The sequence below is a fragment of the Trichoderma breve genome, chromosome 3 (genome assembly GCF_028502605.1).
Source record: "Trichoderma breve strain T069 chromosome 3, whole genome shotgun sequence".
Taxonomy (NCBI): domain Eukaryota; kingdom Fungi; phylum Ascomycota; class Sordariomycetes; order Hypocreales; family Hypocreaceae; genus Trichoderma; species Trichoderma breve.
This window is the reverse complement of record NC_079234.1, coordinates 2,083,874-2,099,620: the sequence shown is the minus strand read 5'-3', so window position 1 is coordinate 2,099,620 and position 15,747 is coordinate 2,083,874. Positions and strand designations below refer to the sequence as shown.

Sequence of the window (15,747 nt, the reverse complement as noted above, 5' to 3'; positions counted from 1 at the left end):
TTTTCCAGGTATTCACCAGTGCCCTCTGCCCTCTGTGCTGTTTCCCCCCTCCTTCTGCGCACCCACCCCTCCCAAAATTCTTACCCCCCCAGTGGCTTGCTGTCCGCGTCCCCCGAATTGAAATCTTTCCCCTCCCCCCCTCTCGCCGTCTTTCCTTCATTTACTGCCCTCGCCCTCTTAACCCGCCTCTCCCCTCTTCGTCTGCCACCATCTTCGTTGCCCCCAACGACAAACTACACCAGCTCCAGCAGCATCGCCATTCTCTGTCCGATCCCCGACATTCTATCCGTCGAGGCCTCCAGAAGCCTCTTGTCCTCACCAACCCACATCCTTAATCTTTCCATGACCAGAATACCGTATTTTCCAATGAGCAGCATCAACATCGAGGCCACCGCAGTCACACTTTAAACCCCACGGGCGCGCGTGCGAGCGAGGAGCTAGGAGTCGAGAGCGAGAGCGAGAGAATTCGCATCCCACCAGAGCACGAGTACGATATTCAACCATCGTAGCGTCCGCCCCAGCCGGCAGAGCCGAGCGTCGCGTCAGCGCAAAACACACACATCGCCATCTTCACCACCCATCAAACCACAGCACGCGACTTTGCCCAAAATGCCTGGCGCCAGCGTCGCAGTTCTCCCGCCTCCAGCGGCCTCGACCCCGTCCTCGCGGAAGGCGTCTCTCGCACCAGAACGCAAATACAAATGCCAGTTCTGCAACAGAGCCTTCAGCCGAAGCGAGCATCGAAGCCGTCACGAGCGATCACGTATGTTTCCCAGAAAAAAAAAATTCTCCCTCGAAGAAAAAAAATACCTTGAGCATTCTTCGCTCTCCACTTGCCAGCTCTGCTAACTCCCTTTCTTATTAGATACCAAAGAGCGTCCCTTTAAGTGCATGAAGTGCCGAAGTACCTTTGTTCGTCGCGACCTTTTGCTCCGACATGATCGCACAGTCCACGCCAAAGATGGCGGCGTCCCCCTTCACAGCGACGGCAAGCGTCGTGCTGGACCCAAGACTCGAGCCATCGGCGGCCCCTCCAAATCATCAATCGCCTTGGACACCTCCACCTTGGAGCAGATGGAAGCTAGCGGCGACGGCATTTTCGATGTCGAGGCCGCCGCCATGCTCGTCGCCGACCTGCATCACAAGGCCACCGCTGCCATGCGCGGAGACGATGGATCTTACGAAGACGGCGCATCCATGGCCTTTTCCCCACGAAGCTCCACCGTCATGGAGCCTGCCGTCACATACCCATCTGGTGCCATCGCCCTCCCGCAAGTTCAGTGGGACAACTTCATGGCCGAGCCCAAGCCTCACTCCATCACCTCGAGCGCCTCGGGCTCTTTCGAGTCGTCGCAACCCTTTGCCGGTGGAAACAGACTGTCGCACCATGCCGGCCAGTTGCCTCCGTTCAGCGGCCGAAACTGCAATGGTCTTGTGCCAGCGCTTCAGTCCATGATCAATTCGCTCCCCGCCTCTGGCCCCGAGATCCCAGCCCCTCAGTCTCCCTCCGCGGTAGACTCGCAGCAGGCTGGTTTCAGAGCTCCTCAGGTTTCTGGCGATGATGAGCGAAACATGATTCTGGACAACATTCGCAGCACCGACCGAGAGCATGCCATTCCCGAGAGCTTTCGCCTCCCCGGCCTGGGCTCTCTGAACCGCTACCTGGCCACCTACTTTGGGCTGTTCCACCACCATCTGCCCTTCCTGCACCCTGCTTCCTTCACCCCGTCTCAGGTGTCGCCCCCGCTGCTCTTGGCCGTCCTCAGTATTGGCGCTCTCTACGCCTTTGACCAGGACCAGGCCTACATGCTCCACATCGGGTCCAAGGTTCTCGTCAACCAGTTCCTCCAGAACAAGGAGAACTTTAGCTCCCGCAAGTGTCCCCTGTGGACCATGCAGAGCTCTCTCCTCAACATGATCTTTGCCAGCTGGAGCGGCGACCCCAAGGGCTTGGAGTGGGCATGCTCCATCAAGAGTCTCCTCGCCAACATGGTGGCTGGAAACCGTTACGAGCTCAAGCTTCGCCAGGAGGCCCGCGGCTCGTCCAAGCCTACTCGCGCAGAGTGGGTTGAGGACGAGGGCTGCCGCCGCACGTACTATGCGGTCTACATCTTCTTTGGCTTGTTGACGCTGACGTTTAATCACACCCCGGCCATCGGCTTCAACGAGTTTGAGGACCTGCAGCTGCCTTCAACGGAGGCCCTGTGGAACATGCAGGTTGCCGACGAGGCTGCATGGGCCGAGCAGCTCGAGAAGTCGCCCGCCGCCATCTTCATGGAAGCCCATGATAATCTCTTCCAGGGTGAAGCGATCAAGTACAGCGCCTTTTCCACCCGTGTCATGATCAATGCCTTGTTCCTCGAAGTATGGTACCACAAACGTAGCCCTGAGGCCTTGCAGGATGTCGTGACCGAGTACAAACTTAGACTCGCCCTGGAGACGTGGGAGAAGTCCTTGGATCTGTGCGAACCGGAATCTGTCGTGGTGCCCCTTAGCGCTCCCCACAAAGGTCACCCCCTCATCTTCAATGCCCGCGCCATGTACCGTAACGCCCGCGCCCGTCTCGAAGTTGACCTGAAGACCGTGCAAGAGGCCCTGCGATACCACGAGCCGTACGAGGTCGCTGCCGCCATGTCTCATGCTCGGGACCGCGTCAAGCGCTCCAGCGAGATGATCAAGGTGATTGAAGAGTGCTACAACTGCCTGGAGACGGCCGTGGTCCAGGGTGTCCGCTGGGTGGCGCGCACCTCGTCGACCAACTGGAGCGTCGAGCACCCCCTGTGCGGCCTGGACCTGATGATCATCCTCACGCTGTGGCTGTATCGCCTGGAACACGACGAAGAGCCAGCAACGCCCGAGGAGGTGGCCATGTACTACAAGGTCCGACAGCTCTTTGTCAAGGACTTTGACGAGAGCATCATTGCCAACTTGAGCTCCGTGGTTGCGCGTCTCTGGGGCTCCATGTTGGACGAAGTTGTTGTGTGGGGAATTACGCGTCTCATGGGCGAATCATTCAAACTGCATTCAGAAGCCCTTGTCGGCTATGTCGGCGACGAAGCTTCCTCTAATGTATCGACTCCCTCGATGACCTCGCAGGGAGCGGACGAGGACAGCGTGTACTAAATACATATGCGATGACGAAACGACTTTTTTTTCTTTTCTCTTCTCTCTGTTCATCTTTATCAGGAGAGCGCGACAACACGCGCCGGACTTTCTTAACGCAAAACTCGATTTTATGGCTCATTTCCTCCTTTTTTCCTTATCTTTCCATTTTTTCTCTTTCAACTTATTTTTTCTGGCTTGTCAATTTTCAACATTGTGGCGCGTGCGGTCCGGAACGGAGTAAGGCTAATGCTGGGAATGTGCTGTTTGAATTATTTCTTTCTTTTTCTTTTCCTTTTTTTGTCTTGGTTTCTCATGTCATTTCCTTGACGGCTCCTGAGACAGGGCAGGTGATCGTGTGTCCTAGTATGTGTTCTGTTACTGCTCTTAATTATTGGCTTCGATTTGATTGTTTTTGTTTTGCATGGGTCGATCGAAAGGATCAGGGGGGTAATTCCGGAGAGGCGGCGAAAGCAGGGAAATACTGGCGGGATAAAGGATTGGACGTTTCGCATGATTTCGGGGCTCCGAGAAAGGAATATTTGGATCTCGACACCGCGGCAGCGCAAGCTAATGAACTGCGAGGGCAGGTTGATTGGCTGGTCCATGATGGTGATGCCGCCTTTTTCGCATTTCCCTTTTTTTGTTTCTAATGGCCCTTGTTGCCCCCTTTTTTTTTCTCTTATCTTGGTAATTTTTCTTTTTCCTTTCATCTTTTATCTTTGCAGCGGTTGTTTTTTCCTACTTTCTCTCTTCGCGCTTCTGCTTGTTTGCTGTCACTTTTCGCTGGCATTGCAGTCTGATTTACCATTGGCAATTTCCAAATTCTCAGATACCTTGTTCGATATACAGATTGCTATTCTTCATTGAACCTTTCTTCTTCTTCTCTCCTCCTTTTTCTTTCCTTTGAACTGTGTGCTCTCTCCTCTTGTCAATGTTTGTTTGTGTGCTGTGTCTTGTTCTTTTTTCGTCTTGGTTATGCTACGAAGGGATGCTTACGGAATGACAGCACTCGCGCACCCACGACATATCGTGTGTGTCCGCGAGTGCTCATGGACGAGAGCCAGTCCCGCTACTTCGGTGTGTATAGATATTCTAGTACTACAATTCGAATAATTGTGTCTCTGTCAACTTGATGATGCCACGTAGGGTGCCAAGTGTGTGTACATGTCTGTGACCTTCTACCGTAGTCAAACTCCAAGTACACGCCTATCAATGCCATGTGACTGCACTAGAGTTCTGATATAATAAGTAGAGTAACCAAGGTAATCAAATGCTTGGCTCCTCGGAAGCGGCCCATGGTTTAATTACCGTTTATTTTTTGTGGCCGGCCAACCGTTTCCCACGTTCTTGTCAAACCTGCATGTACGACGTGCTCTGGTGTCATCCGATGAGGAGAAGCTGGGGGAGGTCAGAAGGGCAGTTGGAGGTGGTGGTACCTGACTCTTGCTGTCCTCCCCCTTTTCTACCGACCTTGTTCTGGCAATGGCCAAATGGGGAAGGCTGAGGTCTTGGAGATGGTGGTTTGATAGGCTGTCAAGTGGCGATGCCTGATGCGTGAAGATGCCCAACTGAGTTTATATCACATGCAGGGTAAGTACAGGTATGTACATACAAGCATCAAAAGAGTGGCAGAGGACAATGCAGCCAAGAACAAGCAGACGGCACGGGCCTTGGTTTCCCCGATACATACATGTGAAAGTTGGTGATTGTGGCAGAATAACGGAAGATGCAAGGGAGAGGAGACGACGCGCGAGCCCAGGGTAGGACCGTGTGTAACTTGGAAGCGCAGGAAGTACTCGTACAGACAAAGCAGGGCGTCTCGATTTCCCCCATTCTCTCATTTTATTTTTTTTTATCTTTGCGTCGTGCCTGGCCTTTGCACTGCATTGTGTACTGCAGCTGCTCCCAAGAAGACGTGGCAAGCAGAAGAATGTGGCGAGCGCATGCTCATTTCCTTCTTCATTGTCTGCTCACGGTCTTGGTGTTTCTGTGGCTTGGGCTGGTTGCCTTGTTCATCGGCTTCTATCTCTTGTCTTCTCTATCCTCTTGTGCTTCTAATCATTTTTTTCTCCTTCTTCATTTTGCTCACCAATAAACATTTTGCTTTTTACTACAACTCCGGGCTCCCAAAAAGACAGCTTGCTTTCATGGCTACTGCTCCGGGATTGGGCCTGTTGCTGGCCCTGGTGGTGGTGCTCATGTCGGGCCTGGTGGCAGCGGACTGTGAGTGCGGATTCCTCACGCAGCAGACCTCTGGGAATCAAACACGGAACGGAACTATAAATGGAAACGAGCAACTGTTCTTTACCAACATGATGGAGAGCAAGTTCTTTGCGATGCGAGACATTTCGCGGGACGGCACGTGGAAGAGGCAGCAGTACAACGTTTCGGCGAGGGCTGGGAGAGGCGAGTATGGCAAGTCGTTTGGTTTGGACAATGTGTATACGACTGCTCGTGAGGGCGACGATACTGATGCTACGGAGAGCGATGGATCGAACAACTCGGATGGTGGTGACGGGGTTGGGCTTGTGGTGGGCAGCACTGTTTGGGATGAGGCTATTCCGGTGGCGGAGCTGGACTCGGCGAGGAAGGACTTGCATTACGGCTCGTATCGTGCGGGCATGAAGCTGACGGCCGTCAATGGCACCTGTGCGGCTTTTTTCTGGGTATGTGACTGTTTTGATCGTTGATGTGTTGATATATCATATGCTGATTGTGTCTTGCAGTACTTCAATGACACCCAGGAGATTGACATGGAGTTTCTGTCGCGAGAGTTTGACCCCGTGAAGAAGATCTATCCCGCCAATCTCGTGATCCAGTCGGAAGCATCGCGGAAGGCGGGCTATGATGCGTCCAAGACGGGCACCTTCAAGGTGGTCAACCTCACGTTTGACCCTACGGCTGGATTCCACGAGTATCGCTTCGACTACCTACCCAATCGCGTCTTGTTCTATGCCGATAGCCAGCTGCTGGCCGAGATGAATGGAACCTCGGTGCCCTCTGGTCCTGGTCACATCATTCTTCAGCATTGGAGCAACGGAAATCCCCTGTGGTCTGGAGGCCCTCCCGAGGAGGATGCTGTTCTCACTGTGAGCTATGTCAAGGCCTACTTTAACTCTTCAGACTCGAATGTTCAATCCAGCTGGGCTGAGAGCTGCCGAAAGGCACGCAGCGACAGTTCAGACGATATGAGCAGTGACAGAGTGTGTACGGTTGCAGACGTGACGGCAGCAAACGCTAGCACAGGCGGCACCTTTTTCAATACGAGTGATCCGAATCAGCCAAGCGGCGGCGGAAATGATAATGAGAGCGGCGCGACGTGTCTGGGCAGCATCGGGACGATGATGAGAAGTGCGATAGCGCTGGTCTTGATGATGACTTGCTTGTGAAGGATTCTTTCGGGTGGGTTCTTGTGACGTGGATGGATTGAATGGAATGCAATGATGAGTCTATGACTTCAATGTTGTGTGTGCTGTGGGAGAATGGAGTTGGAGTTTTTACATGGAAGGAATACAGTACTTTTGGGTGTATATCATAATGGGTAGCTGAGCTTAATCATCGCGACACTACATGGCCAGCTTTGAAGGCGTTGGGTGTCTCTGTTTAATGATAAGATGACTTTTATTCTTATTTTCTTTACTAATGACGACGTGATTTTGTAGCTTGTTTTTGTCAAGTGAGGCGATGGCTGGTGTTGGTCAGATGCACGATGCCGTCATGGATCCACAAGACACCGAGCAGCTGGATCTGATGTTTCGCTTTGCTGTTCGATTCTTGCTTCTTTGGGGAGGTGAGGCGGTTTTACCTTTTCAGCAGTGTTGGGCATGTGATTATGCACAGCAGGTGGATAGAAGCCAACACAGCTGAATGACAGTAAGAAGGTTGCCAGCTTAATCATGGGGGATTGCGGCTGCTTCGATTTTTGGGATTATATTTACTGACTGGAATGCTCAACATAAAAAAATGTGATGCATTATGAGACGGTATATGTGAGATGGGCAAATATGAGTTTTGATTCGTAGATGAAATGTGAGATGGTGGATGGCATGAATCGTGGCGCGGGCTGAAGCCTGCCCAGCTGACTGTGGAGATGATTTACATGAAATGTCTAGCAAGTCTGGGTACAAGTATATATAATAGTCGAAGTGTTTTGGTTCTAGAAGATTTGACATGACTTGTATAACACAATCTTCATGACTTTGATGGAGGTTTAATAATACTACTGTCACTGTTACTCCTGTTGCTACTCACACCAATTTCACTTTCAAATTGCCAATCATGACTCCAACTACCCTCAGCGTCGTGGTCAAAAACAACTCGGATGCCTCGCAGCTCTACGCCTACGTCACGGGCCGCGCAGCTCAGGGCCTCTTCTTCCTCAGCGCCGACGGCACCACGCCGTACTTTCCAACTTCTCCGTCGTCCACCTTGCAGCCTCTCGCAAAAGACTGCGCCGTGGCCATTGGCGGGCCGGGCCGGAGCCGCACGCTGACGGTGCCGAGGCTGGACGGGGCGCGGGTCTGGTTCAGCCAAGAGTCGCCGCTGACGTTTCTTGTCAACCCGGGCCCGGCGGTGGTGGAGCCTTCGGCGACGAACCCTGCGGACCCGAATTATGGGATTCGATGGGCGTTTGCGGAGTTTACGTTGAATGAGGCTGAGCTGTATGTCAATGTGTCGTATGTTGATTTCTTTAGCGTGCCGGTGAGTCTGAGGTTGGAGAATGGGGAGGGCAAGGTGACGAGTGTGGAGGGGATGCCGGCGGGTGCGTTGGATGAGATTTGTGGCAAGTTGAAGGCGCAGGCGGGCGTGGATAAGGCGGGATGGGATCGGTTGGTTGTGACTCAGGCTGGGGGGAGTGGACAGAACTTGCGTGCTTTGAGTCCCAACTCGGGGAGGGTCATGTTCCAGGGGTTATTCGACGGGTACTATCGCCCATACGTGGACGCCGTGTGGAAGAAGTACCAGTCGATGGACCTCGTCGTCAACATGCAGTTCGCCGACTGGGGCAACGCCGTCGGTCGAGTTGATGCCTCGGGCCAGACGCTCACCTTCTCCGGCGGCGGAGGCAGCTTTGCGAAGCCCTCGGAGGGAGACATCTTCTCGTGCGACTCCGGGCCTTTTGCGCACGGGGCGGACGTGTCGGACAAGCAGTTGAATGTCGGGGCGCGGCTGGCGGCGGCGCTGAACAGGAGTACTTTGCTGGACGCGGTGCCGCATCCGGAGGGGGAAGATGTGAGTATGTATTATAAGGAGGCGGTGACGAACCACTATGCGAGGATTTGTCACGAGGTGAGTGTTGGGGGGAGGGGGTATGCGTTTCCGTATGATGATGTTGGGGCGACGGAGGGGACGGACCAGAGCGGGTTCTTGAATGATGGGGATCCGAAGGTGTTGACGATTGGAGTTGGGGGGCCTCTTTGAGGGGAGGTTTGATAGAGGGTTGGTGATGATACTGTATATATTGTTTTGTTTTGGACTTGGTTTATGGAGGTGAGACTTGTATATATCGGATCGAGGTACATGGTTTTTTTCATTATATGTATTTGTTTGATGATTTATTTTGGTTATATGTATAAGTCTGATGATTGCTTTTGGTTATATGTTTGAGTACACGATGTCTTTTGATTATATGGATCAATTTGCTATGTTCTATTCTAAGTCTTTGTTTCTTCGAGCTTACAGCCAAGACAATTCTCAAGCTGATTCACATGTCAATTCTCACGACAACTCTCATAACACTTCATATACATCAAGACGGCATCAGCATCACGAGTGTTTATTTATAGCATTTTGAAAAGGTTTGCATAAAGCGGCCCCGCTGAATTAGCTCACCGTTTCTGGTCCTTCTGGAAAAAGAAGGTTGTTGGCGATCATGGCAAGCTTGGTGGATTTGGCTCTTGTTGTTAAATATAGCATCCTTAGCGGGATCCTTCTGACGGGAGCTGAAAAATAAAGGCAAAAAAAGAGGAGATGTGGTGAGTAAGCCGGAGAGCGGATTGTCCTTGAGACGGCATGTGTGTTGCCACAAGATAAGCTTCATGTTGGGTTGTTGGCTGTGATGACTTGTTCGTATCTTTCTGGGTTGTACCATTTCTGTGTTACAGCAACTCTTGTGAATAGACTACTGCAGGTATAGATTAATTTGTACAATGATATGTATGGTATGGGATGCGCTATTCAGGCAACAACAACAACGTTGGTTGTACTACTCGTCCCTCACTTACACCAGCAGGGCAACTCCAAGCGTTTACCCGTTTATTCGTACCACTCGTTGCATTCACTCGTATCCTGTGCAAACGTTTTTTTCTGTAGGAATCTTACCAATTACCCGGTCTAGAATTCAGCTTCCGTGCTTCCTCGCCGTTGTTGCAAGGATGGCACTGCATTATCGGACTCGGAATTCAGCCCAGGTCCACCAACCACAAACCGTTGCACCCACCTTCTCTCTTGTTGGGAGCACGGGCCGCGTTCCGTCTCGCTGTTTTAAACAATGCCGATTGAGATGACATTTTGACATGGCAGGGGGAAACAGAGAGATGGGGGCGGCCGGTCGAACTGGGCCGGGGCCGGGGGGTGAGAATCGAGAGGGGACTCCGTGTCTGGGCGGGTTTAGAGTTGTTGCAACATCAAATCCAGTAATAGAGAGATACCCGTTCTGCGAGTGTTTTTTCCCCTGTATTTCTCTGTCCAGGTTGATTGACATGCCGGTGACATTCCCGTGCTGTAGCATGCCCTGTCAAAACGGACTGGATCGGAGTAAGCAGCAATAGATTGGTTGATGCCTGCCAAGCCGGAAGCATAACGAAAACCACCTCCCTAGTACATGTTAGTTGGCCGTAGCACAACGCGAGGGGCTCTCAGCGATGTTGTATTGCATTTGCATCTGATGCTACGTGGACGCTTGAGCTTTGTTCCAGATACTGCTGTATTCCCAACAGTGACACGACTGTCTTGTACTGTACAATGCCTTTGTACCCCTCGCATCCTTTGTTGCACGTTTACATACTGTATGTGTTGTTAGCCAAAGAAAGTCTGGTGTTTTGTGTAGGAAGGATTACTTTGCTTGGTAATAAACATCCCATCCATTGCTTTTTTGCTAACGGGGTACCGCATCCCGCCTGTGGCTTCTGGGCGCCCGGGCTAGTACCTGCCTAAGCACTGCTCCAGCACTTCCCCGTCCCGCCCCCCACCAAGCACCAAGTTCGCCGGCTCGTTGATTGATTGATTGATTGATTACTGTGCAGCAAACATCCATCCATATAAGTTCAAGGTTACCGGCTAGACAATTTCCTGGGCCAAGCACAATCTCCACCTTCTCGTAACCGCAAGCTAAAGCAACCAAATTCGACTTGGTACGAGCATTAGCATCGCGAGCACTAGCACAGCGTATGACGAGCTGCAGCGGGTGACACAGGAGACGTGAAGCTTCCCGGCCTTGGGACCCCTTGGCGCAGGCAGCAAAAAGGCGCGCGACAGGTTGTGAGAGAGGAGAGGCAGAGACGAGAGAGAGAGAGAGACAGAGGGAGGGGCTGAGAGCGTACTGTATGGAACAGCGGCAGCCAGGCGACGGAATCCCGGAGGCATTTTATCTTGGACCGTCGCGGTGGCATCGCGACTGAAGGCCTTGGACTTCTGACTGCTGCTCCACCAACAAAACAGAGCAGAGCAGAGCAAGTGACATCACAGCGAGAGACTTACGAGAAGAAAGAGAAAGACAAGAGGACGAAAGTGAAAGAGATTGATAGAGAGAGCATCAGCGAGAGAGACAACTGATTCAGCAGCATCGACATCATGGTCTACTGTGGCAAGCCCTCCAAGGGCTGCTCAAACTGCCGAGAGCGCAAGATCCGAGTAGGTTTGCTTCGTCTTCAGCCTCTGTTCCTCTCCTCTTTGACCCTTTAGAGTTTCATCTTCTTTCATCAATGCAGCTCAATGTGGCGTTACCGTATGCTTACTTACGCTTCTTCTCTTCCTCCCGCCTGTAGTGCGATCAGAAAGACCCCGGCTGCGGCCAATGCACCAAGCGCCAGATTGAATGCCCCGGCTATCGCAACATCGTCGATCTCATGTTTCGCGACGAGAGCAACCATGTGATCAAAAAGGCAACCACCGCGAAGCCGCGCATCAAGAAGCTGAAACATGGCGTCCGGGCCGCTCCGAAGCTAGACGCGGCGCCTCTACCTCTAGGACCGCCACTGCCCTCTCCGTCGGCGGGCGTCCTGGTTCTGCGCGACAGTCCGCGGCCCTCAAAGGCTCTGAGCCCCTTCAAGTCCCGTCCCAAGAACGGGCCTCTTCTGTCTGTGCTGCTGGCCGGCTCCAGTGACCATGGCGACGGCTACGACGACTACGACTCGTGGCAGACCAACTCGTATCCCTACGAGTACGAACGCATCGTCCGTCGCGGCCATGGAGACGACGACGACGACGACAATGGCGATGATAGCTTCGAATATGACGACGATGACGACATGCTGGTGCACATCCCCTATGCGCCGTCCATTTCTCTCCAGGAGCGTGGCACTGCCTTCTTCTTCTCGCGCTATGTCGCCACCGACCATGGCTGCTATCAAAATTACGACTTCATCTACGACATCTGGAAGCCGCCCAGCATGAACCGCATGAGGGGCCCAGACGCACCTCCGCTCAAGAGGGCAGATGCTCTCATATCCGCCGGCATGACGGCCGTTGGCCTGGTCGGCCTGTCCAAAATCACAGGCGATCGCGAGACAATGACGCGTGCTCAGCAGAGCTATGGCACCGCTCTTCAGCTGGCCAACGCTGCTCTCCGAAACCCGGGTGAAGCTGTCGAGGATAGCACAATGCTGGGCGTCCTCATTCTCGGCACATACGAATTCATCTCTGGTCACACGCCGCAGACGTTGCACGCTTGGCAGGAACACATTAACGGCGCCGCCACGCTTGCCACCATGAGAGGCCAAGCACAATTTCGAACCAAGGCCGGCGTCAGAATGTTCCTCATGCTATGCCACTCCGTCCTCATCAGCTGCATCCAGAGCGGCCTGCCCATGCCAAAGTCCATTGTGGACCTGCGTAACGAGCTGAGCCATGTGGCAGACAGCAAGCGGCCGGCCTGGCGTGTCATTGATCCCTTATACAGGGCCCTTCAGATCCGACACGACATCAAGCACAGACGAATCACCGGTGTGGATGAAATCGTTGGTAGTCTTGTTGAGATTGAAGAGGACTTTGAAAAGCTCATCAATGGACTGCCGCCGTCTTGGCGCTATCAGAATGTCAGGTTGACCAGATCCAACCCGGCTATTATGGGTCGTACATGCCATGTCTATCCCGGTCTGACCCAGGCTACGGCTTGGAACGCTGTGCGGACCATGAGGATGCTCGTTCAGGAGACGATCCTGGAGCAGCTGTGCCACAGTGTCGAGGATCCCACCACTCTTCCAGTGCACCACCAGATGCTGTTGGTCAAGGCCATGAGGATGTTGCGCATGCTCGGCGAGGCTGTCGTTGGGAGCGTGCCCCAGCACTTTGGCATCGTGAGCTCCCGAGACGTCAAGTACACCAAGACCAAGGAGGCTCAGCCTACCGTCACCGCTCAGAACCAGTCATCGACTATCCTGGCGACGCCGTCACTTCTGCCACCCGCCTCTGATCGAGACGAGAGCAAGTCTCCGGTTCCCGCCTGGCCGCGGGAGAGCGTAGCCACGCGCCCAACGTTGCTCGATCCAACACAGTCTGAGTTGGACAATGGTCGAGGCTGCGACTCGGAGAGGTTCCTGACGCTGGCTACGGCGAGTAACACAATCATCTGGCCGCTCTATACACTCGGCCTGTCTTCATCCTGCACCCATGAGACGAGTGCCTACATCGTCGATAGACTCATGTCCATCTATCGCGAGACGGGCTTGGAGCAGGCCCGAGTTGTGGCAGGCATGATGCAGAACAAGGTCGAGTCATTGACTTGGGCTAGTATTCCTACAACCCGTTTGCCGTCATTGCCTGATGATGCTTTGCCACTGGTGGTATAGAAAAGTTTTCTTTTCCTTCTTTTACACTTCTTCTTTGACCACTTTGGACTATGACTTCGTTGGATATACTTGGCTACTTTCATTTTTTTTTTCGCTTCATTTTATTTTTTTTTGGGTATGAAGAATGCTGACTTGTGGCCCATCATTTTGACTATCTTTCCCCCCTTTCTGTTCTTACTTATTTTTGAGCGATGGATATGATGGCTTTGAACCATTCTTTTCTTCTTCCTATCTTATTTGCAGCAGCTGTTCAGCTACGACTTCTTTCTTTCCATTTATCTCTCTCAAATCGGCAGCGTTTTTTTTTATATAGTCACAGTTGTATTACATTATCATTTATTTTACCAGATAGACAAAATCTCGCTGTCGCTGTAGCAGTTGAATGTCATTTCCTCCCGTTTTTTTTACCAGCTATCAAAGTTTCCAAAGCCGCCTGCTTTCATCTTCTTGCGCGGCTGTGTCTCCCACGTGTCCACGTCGTCTGCATCCCCAGCGCCGCCTCTTTTGTTACTTAACCCCCCTTGATCCATTGCGCTCGCGTCTAGATACTTGCCGATGCTCTGCTTCGCATCCGGCTTGGCAAACGTGCCGTCGCCGCGCAGTCGTTTGCCCGTCCACGTCGTCTTGTCGTCCTCCGTGCCGCCCTGCAGGCGAATCTCCTCTTGCTGCTTGTCGAGGCGCTCTTTTTCCTTCTTCTGGGCCTGGAATTCCTCAAAGGGGTCTACGAAGACGACGATGTCCTTGATGACGATTTTGTTGAGGGGCCTGTTGGAGCCGTCGGTGGGGACGTCTTCCATCTTGGCGAGGACGTCGAGGCCGGATTCTACGCGGCCGAAGATTGTGTGTTTGCGGTCTAGGTGGGGGGTTGGTTTGTAGGTGATGAAGAATTGGCTCGAGTTTGTGTTTTTGCCCTTGTTGGCCATGGAGACTGTTTTTTGTTTATTAGTTTAAATGGAGGAGTAAATGGAAGTGTTGGAACTTACCAGTGCCTCGCGCGTCATGAGTTAGAGGACCATCAAACTCGTCGTTAAAGTTCTTGCCCCAGATACTTGTGCCCCCCTTGCCGGTGCCCGTAGGATCGCCGCCCTGGATCATAAAGTTGGGAATGTTTCGATGAAATGCTACGCCTTTGTAGTAGCCCGTCTGAGCGAGCCTGATGAAATTCCACACTGCCTTAGGCGCCGTCTCGGTTTGCAGCTCGATGGTGAGGTTGCCCAGATTAGTCTCTATCCTGGCATAGCCCTTGGTCTTGACGCGCTTCGGCTTGAGCATAAACTCCTCGTCCGTTAGCAGCGCTCTTTCACCGCTCGTCTCGGGCGTCAGACCAGTGCTGGTGAAACTGGCGGCGGCCTTGCCGGTGGTGTATGCTGCGGCGTTTGCAGCAACCTTTCGGTCCTGTATCATGGGCTGCCGGACAGCAGCGGCAGAGCCCGATTGCCTCGACTTTTCTAGCGCGCCCGAGCTCTTGTTTACGTCGCCGCCGGCTTCTCTCGCCTTGCGCGCCTTTTCTACCGCTGCTTTGGCCTTGAGAACCTTGTCGCCCATGCTGCCCAGAGCTCCGGCGTTGATGTTTCCGGCCTTGCGCTCCTCTTGCTGCTCCCTTGTCAATTGCGCCTGTTCGCCATCTTGTAGGTATTTAAACTGGTCGAGATTCCGGCTCGCCATGTTCTGGGGGTCCTGAAGGGTGATGATGTCGGCGCGCGTAAAGGGCTGATCGTCGACCAAATCCAGCCACGACTTGGCCTTGATGTTCATGCGCTCGACGGTGTCCCAGGCGAAGACATTGGCATAGTTGCCGTGTCGGATGGCGACGATGTGCGTGTTGTCGGTGAAGACCTTGTAGGTGACGGGGTCGATCAGATCGCCTTTGCCGTCGCTCAGGCCGGCGCCGAGCGAGTCTGCCTCTGCATTCCTGGCAAAGTTGAGGCGGATCAGGTCCTTCTTCTGCAGGGGCTCGGCGTTGACGGGGTTCTGGTTCGGGTGCTTCTCGAGCCAGGCGCTGATGACTTCGACGTCGAAGACGGTGCCGTCGGGGGTGCAGACGGGGTTCTTGAAGGGCTGGAGGCTTGCGGCGCAGAAGTTAAAGGGGAGTTTGCGGAAGGGGACGTTTTGTGCGGAGCGGGAGGCGCCGGCTCCTACGCTGGCGGAGTAGGCATCCGACGAGGACCATTCGGAATGGGTGATCTGGTAGAGGGTGTATAAGTTAGTTGAGTTGACGGCGCATCGCGTAGAGCAGAGAGATGGGGAGTTGGACAGTAACTTACATAGAGCTTGTCGGTGCCTTTTCCCATGGCTTAAGAAGTGCTGATTTTGTAAGGAAGAAAGATGAAAGATAAGAGATAAGAGGATGAATTGAATGGTATATGCAGCCGAAATCACAATGGCATCTATGCAAAGGGGTATCGTATCGTCTCGTCTGGGATGATTATGTATGGCCTGCAAAAATGACGGATGACGATGGGCTCGAGAAATAACAGTTGAATCAATTCCTTATCGTTATCAGTACAGCACTAACCAGCCCGGTACCAACCTGCTACAAACAGGTACCGAGATCCCCGAGCTACCCTGGCAAAAGCTACTTTAGCGGGCTGCGTAATTGGCCTTACGTACCACCCAATGGCCCGCATCTTCAGGT

General features: G+C 53.0%; 5 protein-coding genes across 5 annotated transcripts; 4 read left to right on the top strand and 1 right to left on the bottom strand.

Annotated features, from left to right (window-relative positions):
* Positions 1-609: 609 nt before the first annotated feature.
* On the top strand, positions 610-3,123 carry T069G_05083 (fungal specific transcription factor domain-containing protein; the record flags this gene model as incomplete). Its single annotated transcript, XM_056172293.1, has 2 exons — positions 610-763; positions 866-3,123. The coding sequence occupies 2 exons, from the start codon at positions 610-612 to the stop codon at positions 3,121-3,123; spliced, it is 2,412 nt and encodes an 803-aa protein (XP_056029151.1).
* Positions 3,124-5,252: 2,129 nt separating this feature from the next.
* On the top strand, positions 5,253-6,494 carry T069G_05082 (glycosyl hydrolases family 16 domain-containing protein; the record flags this gene model as incomplete). The annotated part of the gene is made up of 3 exons (XM_056172292.1): positions 5,253-5,771; positions 5,832-6,326; positions 6,387-6,494. 3 exons carry the CDS (start codon positions 5,253-5,255, stop codon positions 6,492-6,494), a joined length of 1,122 nt encoding a protein of 373 aa, XP_056029150.1.
* An 889-nt stretch (positions 6,495-7,383) lies between these two features.
* Positions 7,384-8,526, top strand: T069G_05081 (beta-1,3-glucanase domain-containing protein; the record flags this gene model as incomplete). The annotated part of the gene is made up of 1 exon (XM_056172291.1): positions 7,384-8,526. One exon carries the CDS (start codon positions 7,384-7,386, stop codon positions 8,524-8,526), a length of 1,143 nt encoding a protein of 380 aa, XP_056029149.1.
* A 2,370-nt stretch (positions 8,527-10,896) lies between these two features.
* Positions 10,897-13,112, top strand: T069G_05080 (fungal zn(2)-Cys(6) binuclear cluster domain-containing protein; the record flags this gene model as incomplete). Its single annotated transcript, XM_056172290.1, has 2 exons — positions 10,897-10,956; positions 11,091-13,112. 2 exons carry the CDS (start codon positions 10,897-10,899, stop codon positions 13,110-13,112), a joined length of 2,082 nt encoding a protein of 693 aa, XP_056029148.1.
* Positions 13,113-13,516: 404 nt separating this feature from the next.
* Positions 13,517-15,403, bottom strand: T069G_05079 (cyclophilin type peptidyl-prolyl cis-trans isomerase/CLD domain-containing protein; the record flags this gene model as incomplete). Its single annotated transcript, XM_056172289.1, has 3 exons — positions 13,517-14,040; positions 14,096-15,296; positions 15,377-15,403. 3 exons carry the CDS (start codon positions 15,401-15,403, stop codon positions 13,517-13,519), a joined length of 1,752 nt encoding a protein of 583 aa, XP_056029147.1.
* Between the last annotated feature and the right edge of the window lie 344 nt (positions 15,404-15,747).